This window comes from Anser cygnoides, chromosome 13 (assembly GCF_040182565.1).
Source record: "Anser cygnoides isolate HZ-2024a breed goose chromosome 13, Taihu_goose_T2T_genome, whole genome shotgun sequence".
NCBI classification, from domain to species: domain Eukaryota; kingdom Metazoa; phylum Chordata; class Aves; order Anseriformes; family Anatidae; genus Anser; species Anser cygnoides.
In genome coordinates, this window is record NC_089885.1 from 11223214 (window position 1) to 11242765 (window position 19552).

At 49.4% G+C, this 19552-nt stretch overlaps 1 protein-coding gene across 4 annotated transcripts in view; it reads left to right on the forward strand.

Moving 5' to 3' along the window:
• The window catches only part of LOC106037721 (gamma-aminobutyric acid type A receptor subunit alpha3), an 86789-nt gene that overhangs the window by 30392 nt on the left and 36845 nt on the right, over positions 1–19552 (forward strand). For all 4 annotated transcript variants that reach the window (XM_013183752.3, XM_013183750.3, XM_048078529.2 and 1 more), the window contains exons 2-3: positions 1563–1684; positions 5068–5189. In XM_013183752.3, the coding sequence (XP_013039206.1) occupies positions 1596–1684; positions 5068–5189 (211 nt within the window). In that variant the 5' untranslated portion in view covers positions 1563–1595. The remainder of the gene's footprint in view (positions 1–1562; positions 1685–5067; positions 5190–19552) is intronic.

A 19552-nucleotide genomic window follows, 5' to 3' on the forward strand; every position in this document is an offset into this window, starting at 1 on the left:
GAAAACTGCATGAACAAGGTCTGGTGGAAACATGGCTGTCTTGAGCTTCTTGGCTCAGACACTAAGAAGTGGCTTTTGTCACTGTTCCTGGCCTGATCTCTTTCTGAATTACCTCACTGCCTCATTTTCTGGTCTTCTTTTCTTTAGCTGCTCTGTCCCAGACTTGGTGTATGATCTTCCCAGCCTGTGGTCTCACCAAAAGTGAGTTTCTGCAGAACCAGGAGGAACTGCTGCGAAATTGGAGGGTCCTGGTTCATGTAGATAGTACTGGTCAAAAACTGCTGGCAGTGCGAATCCTGCCAAAACAAACCATTATTTAAATCCTCATTTGAATGGGCAAGTGTTGATTTCAATGAGTCTTTTCAGCGGTGGTGTGGGGAAGGGAGGGGGAAGCCAGCAGTGGATTTCTGCTTTTGGCTAGTGCTTGAAGCTGTCTCAGAAAGAAGTGTTTAAATCCTATTGTATAACATGCAAGTTTAAGAAAATTGAAATGAAATCTGTTGGGGAGCTGCTAATTTAAGGACTTCTGGATTTGCCTCGTAAGAAACATCAACGTTTTAGCTGTCCTTGTTCTGAGTTGGAACACGTTTCCCCAAACTGTTGGGATTTCCCACAGAGCAGATGTTCAATCCCTAATTTGTGCTTCGTCAGCAAATACTTGGATTCCAAGACTGTCCCTCCCAGCCTGCTCTGTCTGTATGGGATGTCTGCTGGGGGATCCCGTGTCTGCACGCCCCTGCTATTCAGTACCTCTCACAGCTCAGCTGTCCCCTTCACCCTCAGGCACCTCAGCTGCTGCTCTGGGAGCCCATGGTCGTGCCTGGCCGCCGCGGCACTGACCAGCCTGTGCCAGGCAGAGGTGTCGTGTCGGGTGGGCGTCACAACAAGCTGTATTTATACAGGCTGCTGCTCCAAGGTGCCTCAACATAATGGGGTATATAAAAGGGGAAAGGCGGTTAAATGTGTAATAGCATCACAATAAAAGGAAAACCGAGCATTAATGAAAAACCTGAGCATGCTATGCGTGGTATGGTTGAACACTCCCACTGCTTGGGCCTCAATACCCGAACTTTATAATAGTTTCTGGTGCTAGTCATTAGCAGAATTAAATGAGGGCCTAACTGTCCAGAAGGATATTTGGGGAACAAATGGGTCTTAAGATTCATTTCTGCTGTACACGTGTCTCTAAGCAGCATGGGCTGAGGGAGCTGCTGCAAGGGGACGTGGTGGTTGGGTGTATGGGGTGAGGAGGGGGAAGAAATGGGTGTAAAAAGAGGTGCTGGAAGTGAAACTGTGCAGTGACTGGAAGGTGTCAAAGCCCCTGGAGAGCTGTGTGTATGGACACCCCCGGCTCTGACCCCACACAAGGCTCTCCAGGGCCAGTAGTGCTGCAGGCAGTGCTGCTGGTCCCTGTGGGGCCTTTGGGACTTCAAATAGGAGACCCCAGAAATACCAAATTCTGGCTAACAGGCATGAACCGCTGGGAAAAATGGAATTAACTTGATCGTTTTCCTGCCAATAAATAACATCTTTCCTCTTTTCTCCTTCCCCTCTGTGCCCAGGTTGTGAAGACCCAGTGGCTGTGTGCCGAGGCCATGGCGCCAAGGCTCCCGGGAACGGGATCTCTCTCTCTCACTGGCCTTGGAGTCCTGGTCCTGCTTTTTGCTCTCCCTGCTGACGCTGGGTAAGGTGGTGAGAGCCAAGGCCCTTGGCTAAGGCTGCAGTCCCCTTGCTATGCTTGAATATATCTGAGCTGGTGCCTGGATGAAGCAGTCCAGGGTAAAAGACTAAGAAGTCTGTTTCTTTGGGTGCCCAGGTATAAATGCAGAGCCTTGTCCCTGGTTCCTCCAAGACCTCCTGGCTTTGGACACTGCCACCAGCCTTTCCTCTCGGCCTCTAGGAGCGGGTGAAACGCTGTTAGACTGTGACAGGCCCAGCAACCCTCCTCCTGCACTGCCTGAGTCTCTGCTGAGGCCTGGGGAGCCTGGAGAGCCCTTTGAGGAAGTGTGGCAGGTCTCCCCCTGGCACAGCTAAGGGAGAGAGATGCAAATAATATGTGGCTTCTATAAAAGAATTAGAAAATTATCTTTAGAGTGCTCAGTACAGACACAAATGTCTGCTGAGTACAAGTCTAACAGCACTCGAGGATTTTCGTGCAGGAACAAATGTCCTGGTTCTGTGCTCTACCCGTGCCCCCTCTGCATGCAGCTGTTTGCCCAGCTGCAGGCTCTTACCACTTCAGCTGCTTGCACCCGGTTTTGCATAGACAAATGCATCCCACGTATGCCTGGACTTGCAGACGCTGACCTTGGTATCGTGGTGCTGGCCACAGGGGGACAGCTGCAGTTCCTCCCTGCCTCCCCCTTCCCTCCTGCTGACCTTTTGCTTCCAATCGTCTGATGGCTGCTGCTGCTCCCTTGTCACCTGCCATCCCTCCTGCAGGAGGATTCATTTCCTAAATCACATACCAGGGGCTCCTTCTTCAGACACTAACCTGCCAACGTGGCAGCCAGCTCTCCAGAGAGCGTGTGCACAGGGATGAGCGGTGAGGCAATGACTTTCCCTCAAGCCTCTCCTAATTAAATTTGCTGTAAAACTGTCTTCTCTGCCTTAAGGCTTTTAAATGGTTTTAAACCATGAGCCACACACCTCTGCGCAGCTCCTCTGAGTTTTTCAGTGGGGCTGGTGGCTCTCCCCTGCCGGAGCCCTTCGATCTTTTCCCTGCCTGCACCGTGCTCCCACGGTGCCTCCCAAGCTGATCCCACGCCGCTCACATTGAAGTCAAAACCTCGAATGTCAGGCTAAGCTAAAGTGGCTTTGAAATTTGTAAACTCACTTTTCCCATCGCTGCTGAGCCTCTGCCAGGAGTTCCTTCACAAAAATCTGTCCTCTCCCTCTTTATATTATGGGTAATTTTTAAAGATAGCTTATAAAACATTAATGAATGAGCTTTCATGAGCATGCTAGCTATTCATAAGTTATAGATGGTTATATACCCATCAGCACACACTGGTACAGATCGCTTTTAACTGTGACATCTAGTGAAAGCTGACACAATTGATACCTCACTAATTACTGTAGACGTTTGTTAAATTCCTTAAAATTCTCCTTATCTTCAGGGAGTGCAGATCCTTCAAATCTGCTTTATGCTCAAGTTCAGGTGCAAAGCCAAAACCGTGTTCTGATTCAAGTGAGTCTAAAAAGGCTGCGATGCAGTTCATAATAGCAGGGGTGTTTTGATGTTTCAGAACTGATTTGGTTGCACTGGGGCTGGGGGATGTTTCCCCACCTTGCTCCATGCTTATAGGAGCTGCAGTTCAAACACTTCATGCCTGCTTCTGGAGGCTGAGCTTCCTGGCTTGGCCACTTCTCAGCACGAGAACAGACAGTAGTTTGCCAAAAATTATAGGCCGAGAAGCCTCAGGAGAAGTGGGATCTGATCCCCAGAGAAATAAACCTCAAACACTTGGAAAGCAATTTCCCACAGTGTTTGGTCATTGACTGATTAATGTCAAAATTGCCCCCAAATGAAATATTTCAATTAGTGACAACGTGCTGAATAACATTAATCCAGCCTGACTCTAAAAATACCCACACCCTTGCCTGCTCCAATTTTTTATTTTTTTGTTGAAAACATTTTTTTTAGTCCCTTATCTTACTGAACCTGGGTTTTCTGTTAGGAGAACATTTTGACGGAGAACTCCAAGCCAGCTTTGCTTCTTGTCACCCTCTCAGCCCTTCCCAGAGTATTTACAAATGGACCCAGAGTGTCAGGGGTGGCTGGTCTAACCAGATGGGATGCTGCAGGATTAAGCTCTGAACTGCTTCACTGACATTCTCACCCCCACCCCCTTTTTTTTTCTCTCCATAATTACTTCTCGGTCCCTGGTTTTTCCTGCTTAAACCCGTGGCAGCACCCCACAAGCTGCCAGGGGATGCTGAGGCAGCCTTGTGGGCTGGAGCGAGCTCTGTGCTCTGGGGCTGCTCATGCCTCCCAAACAGAAAAATGGGGAGCAAAATCTATACCCAGGGGTTGGCTGGGCTTGTTATGTGTGTTTCTGCCATTTTTTTTTTTTATTAATCAGTGTCTGTTTTATTCCCTTTTCCATCTTACCTGCAATCTCTGCATCTCTATAGATTTTTCTTCTTTCGGCTTTCTGTTGCTTAATTTTCTGCCTTTCCATTAGTTTTAGTCCCAAAAGCTAGTTCTGCTGGGAAAAGCTGTGCTTGGAGCCACAGCACTGATACCCTGTGCTGTCCAAAATCTCTTTTAGAAGCAGCTGTTTTCACTAGGGTCCATGGGCTCCTTTTCTGTTGATTGAGAAGGAGACACAAAATGCAAATTTACTATTTGAGCCCTTTGGGCTTGCAAAATTGCATTGGATATTTTGTTTGGTGATATGAGTTTTGTTTGAGAAATTTGCTGCTTATTTTATTCCACCTGGGGCAGAAAATGCCCCAAGGAAATCATTCTATTTGGGGCTCCCGGGCTTCTTGGGCTGAGTGGAGATAGGAACATGAGAACTCATTTGATTTTATAAACAGGGAAAGTTCAACAAACTGCAGAAACGGTTCACAGTTTTAATGATGGGCTCAGCCTCCCATCTTGCTTTCCCGACTGCAATTTTTCTGCATCCCTTCCCTCTTCCCAGGAACAGAGTACTTGGAAGTGGGCTGATAGGGTAAATAACTGGCACCTCTTACTCTGCCTCCTACAAGGAGAAACCAGGACTCGGGTAACCCTGAGGTTTTGGAGCCTCTGCTCCTACAACATCCTTCTTAGGGACAGGCAAAAGACACCGGGGCAGGGGAGGACTCCTCACCAGCCCCTACTGTGAAGGCTGCAGAGGCTGGGCAGGTTGGTTTGAGGAGCCCTGCAGAGGGTCCTGTGCACATAGCCCTATCAACAGATGTGCTGCATCCTGCCATTCTGGGCCTATTGCGGTGCAGGCTGGAGAATAGATAAGTGTCTTTTCATTTCTACAAGTGCTCGGAGAAATATAAAGAACGTTTCTCTTCTGATCATGCCTTTTTTCTCTCCTCTTTTTTTTTCCCCAAATGCACCAGGCTTTCTCAGAAGCATGTTTCCGACGTCATTGATGACAGCAAAGATAACATCACCATTTTCACCCGCATCCTGGACAGGCTGCTGGATGGCTACGACAACCGCCTCAGGCCTGGACTCGGAGGTCAGTTGGGTGGAGCGATGCCGTGCTCCGCAGCCGCGTAGCTTCAGGACAGAGGGGCTGCCCCGATGGCTTGAACAGGTCTGCCCCTGTTGGGAGGAGAGTCTGGTTCAGTGCTAGAGCCAGTCTGCTGCTGGTTTCCCCGATTTCGGTCTGTGCTATCTCATTGGTGTTCTGCGAGAAGAGTGGTGCGATTCTCCATGCGTGTTGTGGCCTTCTACGACATTACATTGATAGGCCTGTAGATGGAGCAAATAGGATTTTACTTATTTCCACTAATTTAATAGACATTGTGATGCTCTAAATTATGACACCACTAGTCACCACTAGAACCTTTGACCCGTGTTGGTATTACGTGTTAGTCGGTGGGCTTTGCTGCACAGCCTCTCTTGATGTCCTTTCAGCTGTTTCCTACGTAGCCACTCTCTAGGGAGCTCTTCTGTGTGCTGTGCTTTGGAAAGCAAAAACATTGGTAGTCAGCTTCTCATGCTCCCTTCCAGTGCTTACGGCACGCACCTAGCATAGCATACGGAGGGAGAAGCTACAGGGAGATGTTGCTCCTGGTGCATTGCTGGACCGCGATTCCCACACAGAGCTGGACTTGCAATGTGTTTGCCATTCTCTGAAGGCCAGGCTGCCAAGGGAGGTTGGGAATGAGCTTTCCCTCTCCCTTGCATACTGATGGGGGCTCTGGTGATGTAGTAATAGGCTGGAATTGCACCTCCTGCCCAATCCCCTCTCTGCCCTTGCCTTGTCCCTCTGCTCACATCTCTCCAGGAGGGCTATGGCCCCAAGCAGCTACCACGCAAAATCTGGGGAAGAAGGGTTTTTCCAGTGAGCATCCTCATCTCTGACAGGCTGCCATGCTGCAGAGCCTGGCCGGGAAAGGGTTACTGCATCTGCATAGGCCATCCGTCAGCTTTATTGCTTTTGTTGCTTGTTTCTTTCCCCCAGAATTAACTGCGGTCCCACTAATAGCTTTGCTTCCTCAAGTCTCCCCGATGGCTGTATTGATTTAGCTGAAACGAGTTCTGAGAGGGGACTGAGGGGGCATTTATGTTCACTGTAGGCTTGGTTGCAGACAACCCTGTGCAAAGTATTAACAAGAGGACTCCCAGGAGCCCCCTTGCTGGGAAAGTTAAAACCTTTCTTGGAATATCTCTGCTCTGTTGCTTTAGATCCTTTAATAATGTGCTTAACATAATAAATTGCCTTTGCCTGAACCAGACATTGCATGCTCAAAGACTGCTTTCGCCTCTGATTTCCCCTCCCGGAGCACTCTGGCAGACCCAGGTGGGAAGTTTTGACAAAGGTTACAGGCCTGGGGGGCTCTGGTGGCCAGAGAGGCAGAAACCATCCTGTTGCAGGCTTAGGGGTCAATCGGCTGTTCTGGGGTGATTGGTAGCATGAGGTGAGTTTCTGTTGTCCAAGGTTATGTAAAAACTGGGAAACGGACTGCTTTGCTCCAAATTGGCACGACTAGCGTTGTGCTGCCGGGTGGTTCGGTGACTTGCACGGTTCCTTGGCTTGCCTGTGAGATAGGGGCAGCCCGTGTAGACCCAGCACTGGGCTCTTGCTGTTTCCCTTGGGAATATCTTCCATTTGCTTTTCTTCGTGAGGACGTCAGGAGAAAGCATCTCTTAATACCACGGAGTCTTGCTTTGGTATTTGAAAAGGGCAGATATGGTAGGATTGTGCCGGGGACAGGCTAATGGAAGGATGGACTGGCCTAAATAGTGGGTAACAGGGCGGCAGGACGTGCAGGCTCACTTCTTGGCCCCATTTTCCCTGCTTTCTGTCAGAGACATCCCTCTGAAAACCCTTGGTCAGGTTATAAGCAGGGTGTGGGGCTGGGTGTGCCCAGACACCTGCCCCCGCACCCAGCAGAGCCTCTTCGACGTGTGCCAGGAACTGAGCAATGTTTGTTTAGGCTTTGGGAGAAGTCTGTGTAAGCAACAGAGTGTTGATGCGGTGACTTCTCCCCTCAAGATAGCCTCTTTGTATTTATTTTCCTATCCCCTCTGTTCTCACCATCTGCTGCCACCCACTCTAATAGCTGCCATGCCAGCGCTCCCCTGCCTACCGGGATGCCGCCGGCACGGAGCGCGGCGCAGCGGCGCTGAGCCTGCCTGGGAGCACCCGGGGCTGCAGGAGGGTGTCCCTGGGCCTCCCCGCTGCGCCTGGCCCCGGGATGGGGCTCAGGGCATCCTCTCGAGCCAGCAGTCCTCACAGTGTTGACGGCACGCTGAGGTTTGTGAGCACACACCGAGCCAGGTTAGAAGAAGAGGGATGGTTTTCTGGGTGAGGGAGAAGGTGTCTGCCCCTCCTTCTGCTGGACAACCCCATAGCAGTGGGGGCACAATCGCTTGTGTCACCAAGAAGTCTTTTAGGGCTGGTAGAAAGTTTCTTCCCTGTTTCTGCCTGGTGGCTTGCTCTGATCAGGGCCGAGTCCTCTGCTGAGTTTGGGTCCTCTGCCTGTGTTTGGGAAAGGGGCAGCTTTATAAACAGGTCACGTTATGGGGCTTGGAGGGGAAGGAACTTTCAGCAGATAACCTGTCTTTCCCCTGAGAAAACACAGTGCAGATGGGCTATTAAGTCAGAAGGGGAACAGACAAGGACCCCGAGGGGATGCAGACATCTGCTGTCATGGCCAACCTTGCAGGAGAAGAAAATCTCCTGCTGAGAGAGTTTCTGTGGGCAGCCTCGGCCTCCCCTCCTGGTCCGGATCTGTGCGTTCACGTGGATCCTCTCCTGGCCCCACGGGGCTGTGGCGAGGGGCATCTATTTATAGCCCACAAATTCTCTTTGCTGCTGGGGCTCCCTGCAGAGCCGGCGTGCAGAGAGGTCTCTGCTTTGAACCCGGAGCTCGCCTTGCTTGTGAGGGTTGGAGGCAGGAGATGGGGCCAGGAGAAATAGGTAGAACTGGCAGACAAAGGGAGAGGCATCCTATAGCTGAAAAGAAAGGGTGCTCAGGGAGTGGGATGTGAGTGATGGGGCACTGTGTGACCCTCTGAGAATGATGCACAGAAAATCCTGCATGCTCCCATGCTGCTTTCTGCGAGGAGTGATCGATGTGCACCCCTTACGCAGCCAGATGGATGCCTGGCACCATGACCTGAGAGGGGATGTGGTGCCCGTGGTTGGGTGGTTTGGGGTTCAGCGATGGTCCCTGTGCAGCTCTTACCTGCTGTGGCCTTATTTCCTAACCAGTGGAGTTTGGGTACACAGTGTCACAAGCCAAACACGCCTATCTTGCGCGTGTCTAGCTCTTTGCAAAGCAGGGTAGGGATTTCTCCTGTCTCAGCCAGAGGATCTCTGCTTTGGAGAGGGTGTCAGCGTCTGCAGTGTTTGGTGTGAGGCTGAGGTCCTGAGAGCATCTGGAGCAGCGCTGGACAAAATCTCCCTACTGGGTGGCCGGGGAAGCCTCAACTCCAGAAAGCCATTGGCCTTTTCCAGGGGCTGCCAAGGAGGAAAAGGGTTTGCCACAAGGAGAGAGTAGGTTGGTCATTTTCTTTGAAAAGATGGGCTTTAAACTTTCTAGATGAGCCAGTTTCTTTGACTGCAACTAAACGGCAATTTGTAGCAGCTGGGCTGCTACTGGTGGTTGTTGTTCCTCCTGGATGCAGCATCACCTGCAGCATAACTCACAGCATTTGCCTGGAGAAGCTTCTACATCTCTCTGGAGTCTCCAAATGTCTGGCCTGGTCCTGTTGGAGGAGCACTGGCTGGACAAGCATCTTGCTGCTCTGTGTCCCTGTGCTGTGACAAGGGTTAGGAGCCTTCTGAAGAGCATGGGGTTTACCAGCAAACACAGGCAACTGGCTTAAAGCAACGCACCTGCAAGGAGAACAAGGCATGTGGCCCCCTTGGTCTCTTCTCTCTTGGGGAAAGGCATGGCACCCCTTCCGTGGCCTCAGGGTTGGCAGTGAGTGGGTCCCCAGGCAGAGGGGAAGCCCCGCTTTGTGCCTTCACAGGTGGGCGTACCAGGGTGAGAGAGCAGCCTGGGCTCGTGGCTGCCTCCTTTTCCTTTCCCTTATCTCTACCGGGCTGCTTTTCATGGCTTGGTGTCGGCATTTCCCTGCCCTCGCTGGGCTCAGCACAGACACACGTTGGCTAAGGTAGGTTTTGGGCTCTGCCAGTAGGACTCAGACCAGGGCTGCCCACCACGGGCCTCTGGTGCCTTTTATCTGGGTTTGCTTCATCAGCTCTGCCCTGCGAGTGGTTTTGATCTGTAGCCACCTGTTAATATTTATCCTGGTGATGTATTCCCTTTATTCTTCTGTAACTGAAGCGCACTGCAACTGTTTTTTTTTTTTTCCTGTTTTCTTTCCATGGTGTGGTGTCTTTTCCTGTTTTGATGATGGTGTAGCTTGCATGATGGCCTCTGAGCAAGCAAGACACATCCGGATCCCTGTTTCGCCACCTGTGTTTCCCTGATTCAGGTGCTGACAGCTGAAAGGTTTTGGTCTTGGGTTGAGAGTGGTTCCCTCTAGGATGAGAGACACCCAAGAGATGTTTGGTGCTCGGTGTGTTGCACCCTCACACCTCTGTTATTTCGTCCTGACATGCAGGTAGGGGCTTGTCAGCTGTGTGACCATCAAGGTGGAGGGGCTGAGACAGAATAGGAAAATTACCAAGCTGCTTCTTGTTGCCACAGAGCTGATCCCCAGTAACCAGGGCCCTCCAGCTCCTCTGCTCACCGGGATGCTGTCTTCTCACCTGGGTTGTGAAGCTACCTACGGTTTGCGTCATAAACATTTTCCTGATCTGCTGTTTGCGCAACAGAAACACCAGATGACAAACCCAGTGGCCCTGTGTGTTTCGTTGTGATTTCCAGGATTTCAGGACTGTGTTTACCCTGTTTTTCTCTCCGAGTGTTCCACCTCTCCGAACTTCTCATCTTTTCTCTCTGATCTGACTTCTTGCTTTGCACTGATTACTCCAGGGAGGATTTTGACTCTTTCTTAGAGAAAATCCATGTCTTATCTCAGATTTTTGTCTTTGGCTGAGATTCCTTGATGAGTTTTAATTTGAAGCCGAGGCATAGCCTGAACAGCGATCTCTTCTATTTACCTTTCTGGGCAACGGGGACCCTGCTCTGTCTTGTCGAACTTCTGAAGTTAAGATCTATGAACAAATACAAAAAAAAAAAAAGGTTGTCTTCCCCTCGAGTGCAGTTCTCTGAAGGCAGATTTGCCGTGGATTTGCGCAGCCCCTGATGCTCTCCTTTCTCATGTAGAAATCCCTGGTGCTGCTGCTTAAATCCACAGAGCAGAGGGAGAGGGAGCTCTGCGCGTAAAGGCATGTACACATCAGAGGGCGAGTGAGGAGTACAGGCTTGACAGCTACGCCTAAGGGTGAAAGTCTTCTCTTAAATAAGTTATGAATTTGCTTAGGGCAACAAGCTTGTATCAGAGCTTCAGGGATATCACAAACACTCCGGAGGGGTCAGAAATCCGTTGTGAAAAGATTAATCGTTTCTAGCGTGAAATGGCACCTGGGCTTCAGGTCAGCGCCATGTCCCTCAGGGCCATCAGAGCCACGGCCAGGTGGAGGGGACAAACACGGCACCAGGTCCCTGAAGGAGCTGTGCAGCCGAAGCTGAGCACCGTGGTGAAGCTGTCCTTGGGCTCCTGGGTTCTCCGGAGGGGAAATAACCAAGTCCTGGGGCATCAGGGACTGGGGAGGGAAAGGTGTTTATCGTGCTGCTTTGGATGCCTCTCTTTAGGTAGTACCTTAACTTGGAGTCTGTCCTACTAACCCCTCCATATATCCATGTATGTGGGTGAGAAGAAAGGTTTTCACGAAGGGTGAGAATTTTAATGGGAGAACGGATCCAGATGGAGGACTTCTAATGCCAGAAATTTGTACTGGAGGAACTCAGACCTTCAGTCCTACAACAGGCACCTGCACCGAGCCAGTGCCAGCATCAGGCAGCTCATCCCTGCCCTGAGGGAAGCCGGTGGGTATGTGCTGGAGACAGGATGATGCTATTTGTTTGTAATGACTCTGGAAGGCGTGAGCCGACGTTTAAGCATGTTGAACATGTGTTAGATGTCTCTAAGAACATTAGTAGATGGTGTTATAGATGGCCATAAACTGCCTGCAAGGATGTCTTTATTGATCTGTTGGACTATGGCAGCGAGTCTTTTATTAGAATTTCCATCCGTTTAGTCAAATGTAAAGGATTTATAATGTGTCTTTAATTCAGAGTGTGAAATAAGGTTTTTTTATTAGGTATTACCGAGTTTAAAAACAACTTTAATTGTTTTATTCAGGGAAGCTGGTGGAGAAACAACTGGTCAAATATTGAGAAAACAGCAGGTATTTTACTCATTGAGCTACAAAATAAAATGTCTGCAGCCATTCGTGCACCTATACAGAGGCACTGATAGCGTCTGTTGGAGGATGTTTTGTCATGGATTGTGTTGGTGGATTTCGGACTGGTTCCATCTGGAGGGAGAGATCAAATCACTTCTACGGGGGCCCCCTGTGGCGGGGGGATTAACGCTGCTGATTCAGACCAGTTTGTGGTAATGCTGTTTCATTTATTTAAAGGTTATTGTTGGATTAAATAAAAGTATTGGAGCAGTCGTGAGGCTCTGGAAGATGCAGGGGGCTTTGGGGAGCATGTTGCTGTTAAGGCTGTGCAGGCGGAACGGTACAGGGTCCCTTGGCTAAACACTGCTAAAAGTCAGTGAAATTCTCACCTTGTTGAGGGTAAATGGCAAGCCTTACAGAATCTGGTGGGGCCAAGAATGTAATGATATGTCTATGCATACTAACCTGTAGTTTACTTTAAAAGCGTGTCTCTGAAAGACATACAGTTAATATTCATTTTTTTAAAAAAGCGTGTTTTGTGGAGTACTGGGAATTACAAGCATAGAGTATAGCCTGGAGAGTTTTCAATCTACAATTTGCACTGTGAGAAAGGGACAGCCTGTTCGCTTTACCTTTTGGGAGAACATAATTCAGACCAAAACGATGAGAACAACAGGCTTGGAAAAAACAAGTTGTTTTTTTTTTTCCCCAAGCCTACTGGAAGATCCTATTTCTGACAAAGTTCAGACTGAATCAGTGGATGGGATGATTCATGACTGGAGGAAAATAAATTGAGAATTCAGCAGACGCTATTTCAACCCTGTAAAAGTCATTTCAGGTGCCTCTTTTCTAGAGGATCAGTTGCAATTCTGATACAAGAAACTTGTCAAGGAAAGGAGCTGATGACCATAAAGAAAAGACACTGCGATTTGCAAAGGGGAAGGAGGCAAAGGCTTTGCACAAGGCTTACTGCGCCCATCTGAACTCTTGTCAAGGAAGTTATTTGTATCCATACAGACCAGATAAGGTTTTTGCAGTCCTGAGTTCCTACTTCCTTGCAGACACATTGCCTGTAGAGCTGCGAATGTCACTTTAGCCAGATAAAGCCCCTGTCATGCAAAAAATAAAGGTGCAGACTTCTCTTTCCACAAGTTGCCCTTTCTGTAAAGGGACTGTGCATGTGTGTGAATTGAATTACAGGTGTTTGTTTGAAAGATTAGAGCCCTTCCCGTTGGACAGATTCACCTGTTCTCACGTTGAGAATTCGGAAAGGTCTCTTCCTAGGAAAGGCTTCTGTCTGCTTGTAGAAGGGTTAAAGAACGAAAGCATGAAACCTTGTCTCTTCTTTCCTCATTGATCTCGCTGTCATTATGAGAGAGGCTTTCTGATGGCTTCCCTTTGTCATGTAACACTAATACCATTAAGTCCACTTTGGCAAAGAAAGGTAAGTATAATTAATGTGCAAATCAGGGAAGTAGATGTGATTTCTATACCAATGAGATGGGCCTCGACTGCAGAAGGCGCTGCCTGGGCACGGCCGTAGTGCAGGTGGGACCAGGGGTTTGCAGGTGCCTCCAACTATGTGTGGAGTGAGTTGCTTGAGCCAGGTGAAGGTATTTTAAGCCTCTGCCTCCAACTGTTCCTTTTTTTTTTGTGAGCTGCAGCTCTATCAGAATTATTATTTTGATGCACGATGCATTAAAAAGGGAAAGAATAAAACCCCTGAACCCTATCCTGACTGATTTGTTCCCAGAAAGATGTTTAATTTTGTATGTATAATTGAAAGGGGCTAAATATAGCTGTATTAATATTTATGGGCCTTCTGTTGGAGTCAATACAAGAGTTGCTGTTCAAGGCAATTAAGCTTTACCTTTTCACATCCAGGATTTCAGTGTTTAGAGATGACATTAGTTGTGTGACCTGCATCCAAGAGAGAATAAACTAAAAGCATGCCATTATCTGTTGAATATGATACCCTATATTTAATGCTGTTTGCTGACAGGCAGTTTGTCTCCAGCAAGGATGATCTCCCAGAAGAAGGACTGCTGCTTTAACGGGAGAAATCCGACAGATCGGAGGGCTCGGAGGTTTGCAGGAGAGCTGTCCATGTAGCAGATGGGGTTTTGGAGGAACTAAGTGACTAGATTATCTCATGGGACTAAGTGAGTAGACTGTCTCATGTCCACCTCTGCCCCAGCAGTAGCTGCTGGGATGAGGGAAAGGGGTTGTGGTGGTTCTTTATGGGCTGTGTTCATCTTTGTGTCATCTCCAGCCTGGGGCTGGGCCATAGGAAACACGACTGTCGCTAGCTTGTGAGGATGTGTACAGGGCAGGGAATGCTCTCTGCACCTTTTCTTGGTCCTAGGCTTTCTGTGCACATCTCTGGGGCTAGTCACAATCTTCATGTCATTAAAGCCCACGGAAAGCAAATCCTGTCCAGAGATCTGAGCTGCTGTAGGGAACGTGTGCGCAGGGAATTAGGTTGAGGCTGTAACGATGAAAACAAGTCAGTTTGTGTTAATAACAAAGGCAAAATGATGATGCATTTGATTTCTAAAGCACTGCCTCTCAAGAGAAGGGTATCACTAGGATAACATGACAGGAGTCCTGGCAGCGCTTGAATTGCCCTGCATTGCCGCTTTTTGGAAGCCGCAGCTCCTCGCTGCTCCAGTTAACAATGAAGCTGTTAGATGCTGTAAAATCTCTTGCTGATAAGGGCTGTCTGAATCCTGCCTTTCTACTAAATTTGATCAGTGTGTCAGACTTTACTTTCTTCCGTCTGGACACTAATAGCTGCCTTTGAGGAGCAGGACTGCAGAGAGGAGCCTTGGTCACTGCTGCTGTCCCGGCTCTGCAGGCAGCAAAGGCCAACTCGAGGGCTGATGTTCCCCTCAGGGGCTGCAGAAGGGAGATCCTCTCCGTGAGGGTGAGCCTGGTGCTCGGCTCTTCTCCTGGGACTCACGTCCCATGCATTTCGAAGCTTTGTGTGGGTGTATTTCGGTCCTTTCACTGGTCTGTTAGATATTTTGGTTGCTAGAAGCTCCTTAACCTCCTTCAATAAGCATGAGCAAAGAGAATTTCCCATGGTGTCCATTTACTTGCTTTTGGAGCACATGAGGTGCTTAAACAGGGAGGGAAAAGCAGAAATCAGATGGTGCACATACAGAGGTTGCAATGGTGGCCACGCGCTCTTAGGGGCTGAAAGTGAGGTTTGAACTCCAGGTGGACATCTGAATTCTGCTGTGGTGCTGGGGTTGCAGTGAGCCCAGCAGACTCATATTTCCAATTACAGATGACAGCATCCCTGCCAAAAGGTATTGGCCAGAGAGCAAGGGATTGTTCCTTGGTGTGCTTGAGAGGGAGCCAGCGCAGGGCCGTGTCCCACCTCGCCTAATTCCTGAGTGTCCTGACCAAGGGCAAGCCAAACTGTATAGTAAGGAACAAGGAATTGCACAAGTTAAATTTAAAAAACTCATTTAGCTAAAGCAGCACAAGCCCCCATGAATATTTATCCGGTGTTATGGAAGCATGTGGACTCCCACCTACTTTATTAAATTGATTTCCAATAAAAATGCCAGTGGAACACGTTTGATTAATGGCTGGTGGGATGGTACAATTAACATGAAGTCTGGAGTCAGCAAGAAGTGTCCCCTGGGCCTGTGTGTCCCTTCTGGAAGCTGGGCTAAGAAAATGTAGAAACTTCTCAGAGGGACGACAGGGCTGTTTATCTGCGTGGTGTCTGCGGTGGGGTGAACAGGAGGTGCAGCTTTGGTGCTCTTTGGCTTGTGCACAGCTTCACTGAGGGCCAACGTCTTGACCTTGAAGCTGTTGCTCCCAGTTCTCTGCCTTATTCTGTGTTTTCCATGCATCTCCGTGCAGGCTGCACCTGAGAATCAGGCAGAGCAGCAAGCTTTAGTGATCGCGTAGGGTTTGAGTGAGACTCCCTGGGCCTTTGCATTTAAACATGCCTGGGATTAGCTCCATCAGCCTCCGGATCCGCTCGGCTCCCAGCAATTAGCTTGCTTGGATTTGTCTCCTGAAGGAAGGCAATTTGAAGCTGCGATGTTACAGCTCTATTAGGGAGTGCTAGCATGGCTTCCAGCCGGGGCTGGCGCTGCCTCTCTCTGATCTGGTGGGAGAGGTTCGACATGACACAAGGGAGGTACCCAGGCAGCGGCACTGCCACCAGCTCCTCTCCCCTCTCCCAGCCCTACCCCAGCGGGACAGGGATACCCCAGAGGCCCTGCAGGTACCTCCAGCGTGCGTGGAACTGGGCAGGCACCCCAGCAGGGAGCTGGGCTGAGCCTGGGCGGGGGGAGCAAAGGGAACAAGGAATTGAGGGAGAGGAGGAAAAAAAGGCAAAACAGTAGCTTCTAACTAATATTTATGTGACGGAAAAAAAGGGAGAGTTCTGGCTGAAGACAGAGGCTGAGAAAAGGCAGCTTGGCAGCCAGCATATTCTGGAGACAGCTTCTCCTCTGTAGGCTGTGAATCGCCTAAGAAACGTGTCAGTAAAGCACACTTGTACGCTCTGTCTCTAATAAATACATATTTGAGAGACATTTCTTCAAAACTTCTGCTAGGAGATGTCTAATTCCGAAGGGATGGGATGAAAGATGACATCTAAATGGAAGCAGGGAGTTGCCATGGGAACTGGAACGCTTTGAGTGCATGTCGCTGGAACAAGAAAACATTCCCCCCAGCAAAGGAAATTAAAAATCACATCTGGAGGTATCTGCCCTCTGCTCATCTCTGATGGGAGTGTCAGAGTACGGCGCAGCATGTCGTAATTCATGTAGTGGGTAGGACAGGGAGCTTGCTATTTATTGCCCTGCGTAACTGGTAAACAAAAAGCCTCCCTGTCCGTGGGACAAACAGTGCTATTAGCTGAAAATTGCTGTGGAGTGAAAGATTTAGAGTCATCATGGAACTTACTCCAAGAAGGTTTTCTTCATGTGGGGATGAAGCAGCAGCCCGAGCACACAAATGAGCCTGCTGTGGAGCACCTCACTGCTCCTGGCGTGGGCAGCACTGGGAGGCAGCGGACTGGGCTCCAGCATCGTGGAAAAAGCTCTACTGAGCAGCGCAAAGCAGTGCGAATTAGAGATTGTTTGCACTGCATATCGGCATTGCTGCAAACTAAATGAGCGGTGACCATGCAGCCAAGTGACCCATGCATCACGGCGGGGAGACAGCTCGGTGGAAGCCTTGGCTGCGCGCACAGCCCAGCTTTCCAAATGGCACAGAAAGCATCGGGGTGCGCACAGACAGGAGCGCGCTGCCTGCCGTCGCCCTGGGGGTGGTGATGGATGCCAGTGGTGTCACCGGAGGCACGCCGCTGCAGGAGCTGATAAAGTTCTCCTGCTGATGGACACGCCAGGCAGGAGCTAGCGGGCGAGATAAGGGAACCAGTGTGCAAATTACTGTGTTGCTTCCTGCTAGGGTTTTCTTGTATCTTCATCTCACTACCTGGCATTGGCCTCAGGGGACAGGCTTGAGAATTAAATGGACTTTTGCTCTCAGCTGTACAGCAAGCCCCAGGAGCTGCCTTTGTTTTTATTTTTTTAACTTCTTTTTGCATGCTACTGTCCATCATGCAGCCTGTCAGTCCTCAGCCTTCAGAGCAGTCTGGGACACAATACAGCCAGAGGCATGGGAAGGCAGCTCTGAGGCTGAGAGACAGGGAAACTGAGGCACAGCAGAGCTGCACTGCGCTCTCGGTGCAGGCTGGCGCTGATGAGGTTGGAGCTCAGGGCTCAGCCTGCAACCCACATGCTCTAGTGGGCTTGTTTATTCTTCCTGACTCTGCAACGACATAAAATTAATGTAATGCAGCAAGTCTCTCTGATTTTTCTTGCATTTCCTCGCTTGTTTTCCAGTGTTTCAGTCTTTCCAGTTGTTTTCTGTGTATCAATGATTATCAGGTTAGAAATAGCAGTTCTGTATTGCACCCTAGTGTTATCTTTTCTCCCGGAGATCTGCCTTGAGCTCTGATGAATTACAGAGCTCTGTAATTGCTTTACAAAGCGACGGATTTTGCTGGCAATGATCTGTAGCTTTTGCAGCTCCTATTCAAGCATGTGAGTGGCCTGTTGGGACTTCAGAGGTGATAGTTTGTGTTAAAGAAAGACTTACTGAGACCGAGTTGGGAAGGGAGTGTGTGATAACGTGCCAGGGCTGGTCTGCACGCTCCCTGATGGAGGAACCCGAGCCGTGTCTGCACGGGGGTTGCCTTCCCCAAGCGCCTCTGGCTTTGCCGTCATGGGCAGACATCAATACTGAGTATGCTTAATTATGTATGCTAATTTATATTCACACATCCTCTCGTCGTATTTATAATATATAACAAACATGTTTACGCAGCATCTCCTCCATTACCACAGGGTCTCAACGAGCTGTAGCTCTCAAAGCACGCTCGCACATACGTATTCTTCCTCTGTCTTTACAGCATCTGAGGGTGTCCTAAGTCCTTAAAATAGTAACTACAGTAGCTTTGTTCTTTTTTTTTTTTCATTTGTGTCTGTGGCAAAAATAGCTCAACTAATTTGTAGTCTCTGTTTGTAGTCTGGATGTGTGAGAACGAGGGGTGTGTGTGAAGCCTCCATGACTGCACATCCTCACGCAGTTGCTGCTTCTGACTCTCTCGTCTCCTCTGCCTGGACTTTGTTTTATCAATAGCTTGCACCACGTACTGCTTTTAGCCTCTGGATGTGTATTTAATGTCACTCACTTAACGCAGTAATAAGAATATGCAGACGTGCATGGAGCAATGAGGGAAAGCTAAATTAAATTACCTGAGCTGTAAGCATGGTTTTGTTGAGTCTTGTGGTAGATTTTTTTTTTTCTCCTGGGCTCCTAATGGGGCAAGGCTTATGTCTTTCTTTCTGCCTTTTGTATTCTAAAAGCTCTTGAGCTGGTTTCCTGATCTGAACAAAGGCTGACTGAAAAGTAGATATCAAAGATTTTAAGTCCCTGCAAGATTTGTGAAATTATGCAGATGAGTGGGAAAAGATCTAAAGTAGAGAGAGGGTTGCTGGATGAGATCAACTGGTGTTAGGCATCAGGAAAAAACAGGCAGGAGAAGCTGATCTGCAGGCAAGCAGGGTTTCTTGGTCCCACTGCTGGTAGAGCTGCATCGCTCCTAGGCTGGTTGGAGCCTCTGTCTCTTTGGACACGCTGCTGGAGCCTCTCCAAACTCTGCAGCCAACATTGCACAGGTATAGAGAGAGCTCAGAGCCATGAGCATTTGGAGACCACTTGGGGATTTCTGTCCCAAAGGCTGAGCTGATCCTCCCCACGTAACCTGAGGAGCTCGTGCCCCAGGCGGCAGCAGGAGTTGCTGGGAATGAGACAACCACCTAGGCACGGCGGTGTCATTAATCCCGGACAAGCCATGCTCAAGGGGTGACTGGGTCACTTCTTGGTCCGTGTCTAGCTCCTGCAGAGGACACTAGGTGCAGCTGGGTCACAAAGCTGCATACACCGTGTGCTGTGTGTGACAGGACATAAATCTCTTCGTTGCATCAGCTCTCCTCTGGCCCTGCTAAGCGTGAGAGCCAGGGCAGCAGGCTGTCTCCTTGAGGGATGTGACAGGCATCGTTTCACTTCATCTGGCCTGAAAAACTGAATGCTTGCAATTGCAGGCCGTGCTGGTCTCTCACGGTGTGTGAGTGGCTTCATTGTTGTCTGTCTCTTGAGAGATTCCCCGAAATTCTTCTTAACTTCTTGCCCCTTTTGTGCTGAAATATCTAAGCTGGGGGGTAGAAAGGGGAGAGCGCTGCTGGCAGTGGCACCACGTGCAGATCTGTGCTTACAGATGCCGTGGTTTGTCTCGAGCCCGGCTGGAGGACATGCAGTTGCCATCACACCCAGGCACAATTAGTCACCGCAGCTCAGGGAGCAGCATCTTTGCAAGGGGCTGCGCAGTAACTGCTGGTGGTCCCGGGGGATTTGAGCAGCAGCTGTGGGTGATAAGCCGTCCCTGTGAGAAGACGCCTCGGCACCCCAGGATGGAGGGACAGGCCTGATGTTTTCAAGGAGAGCAG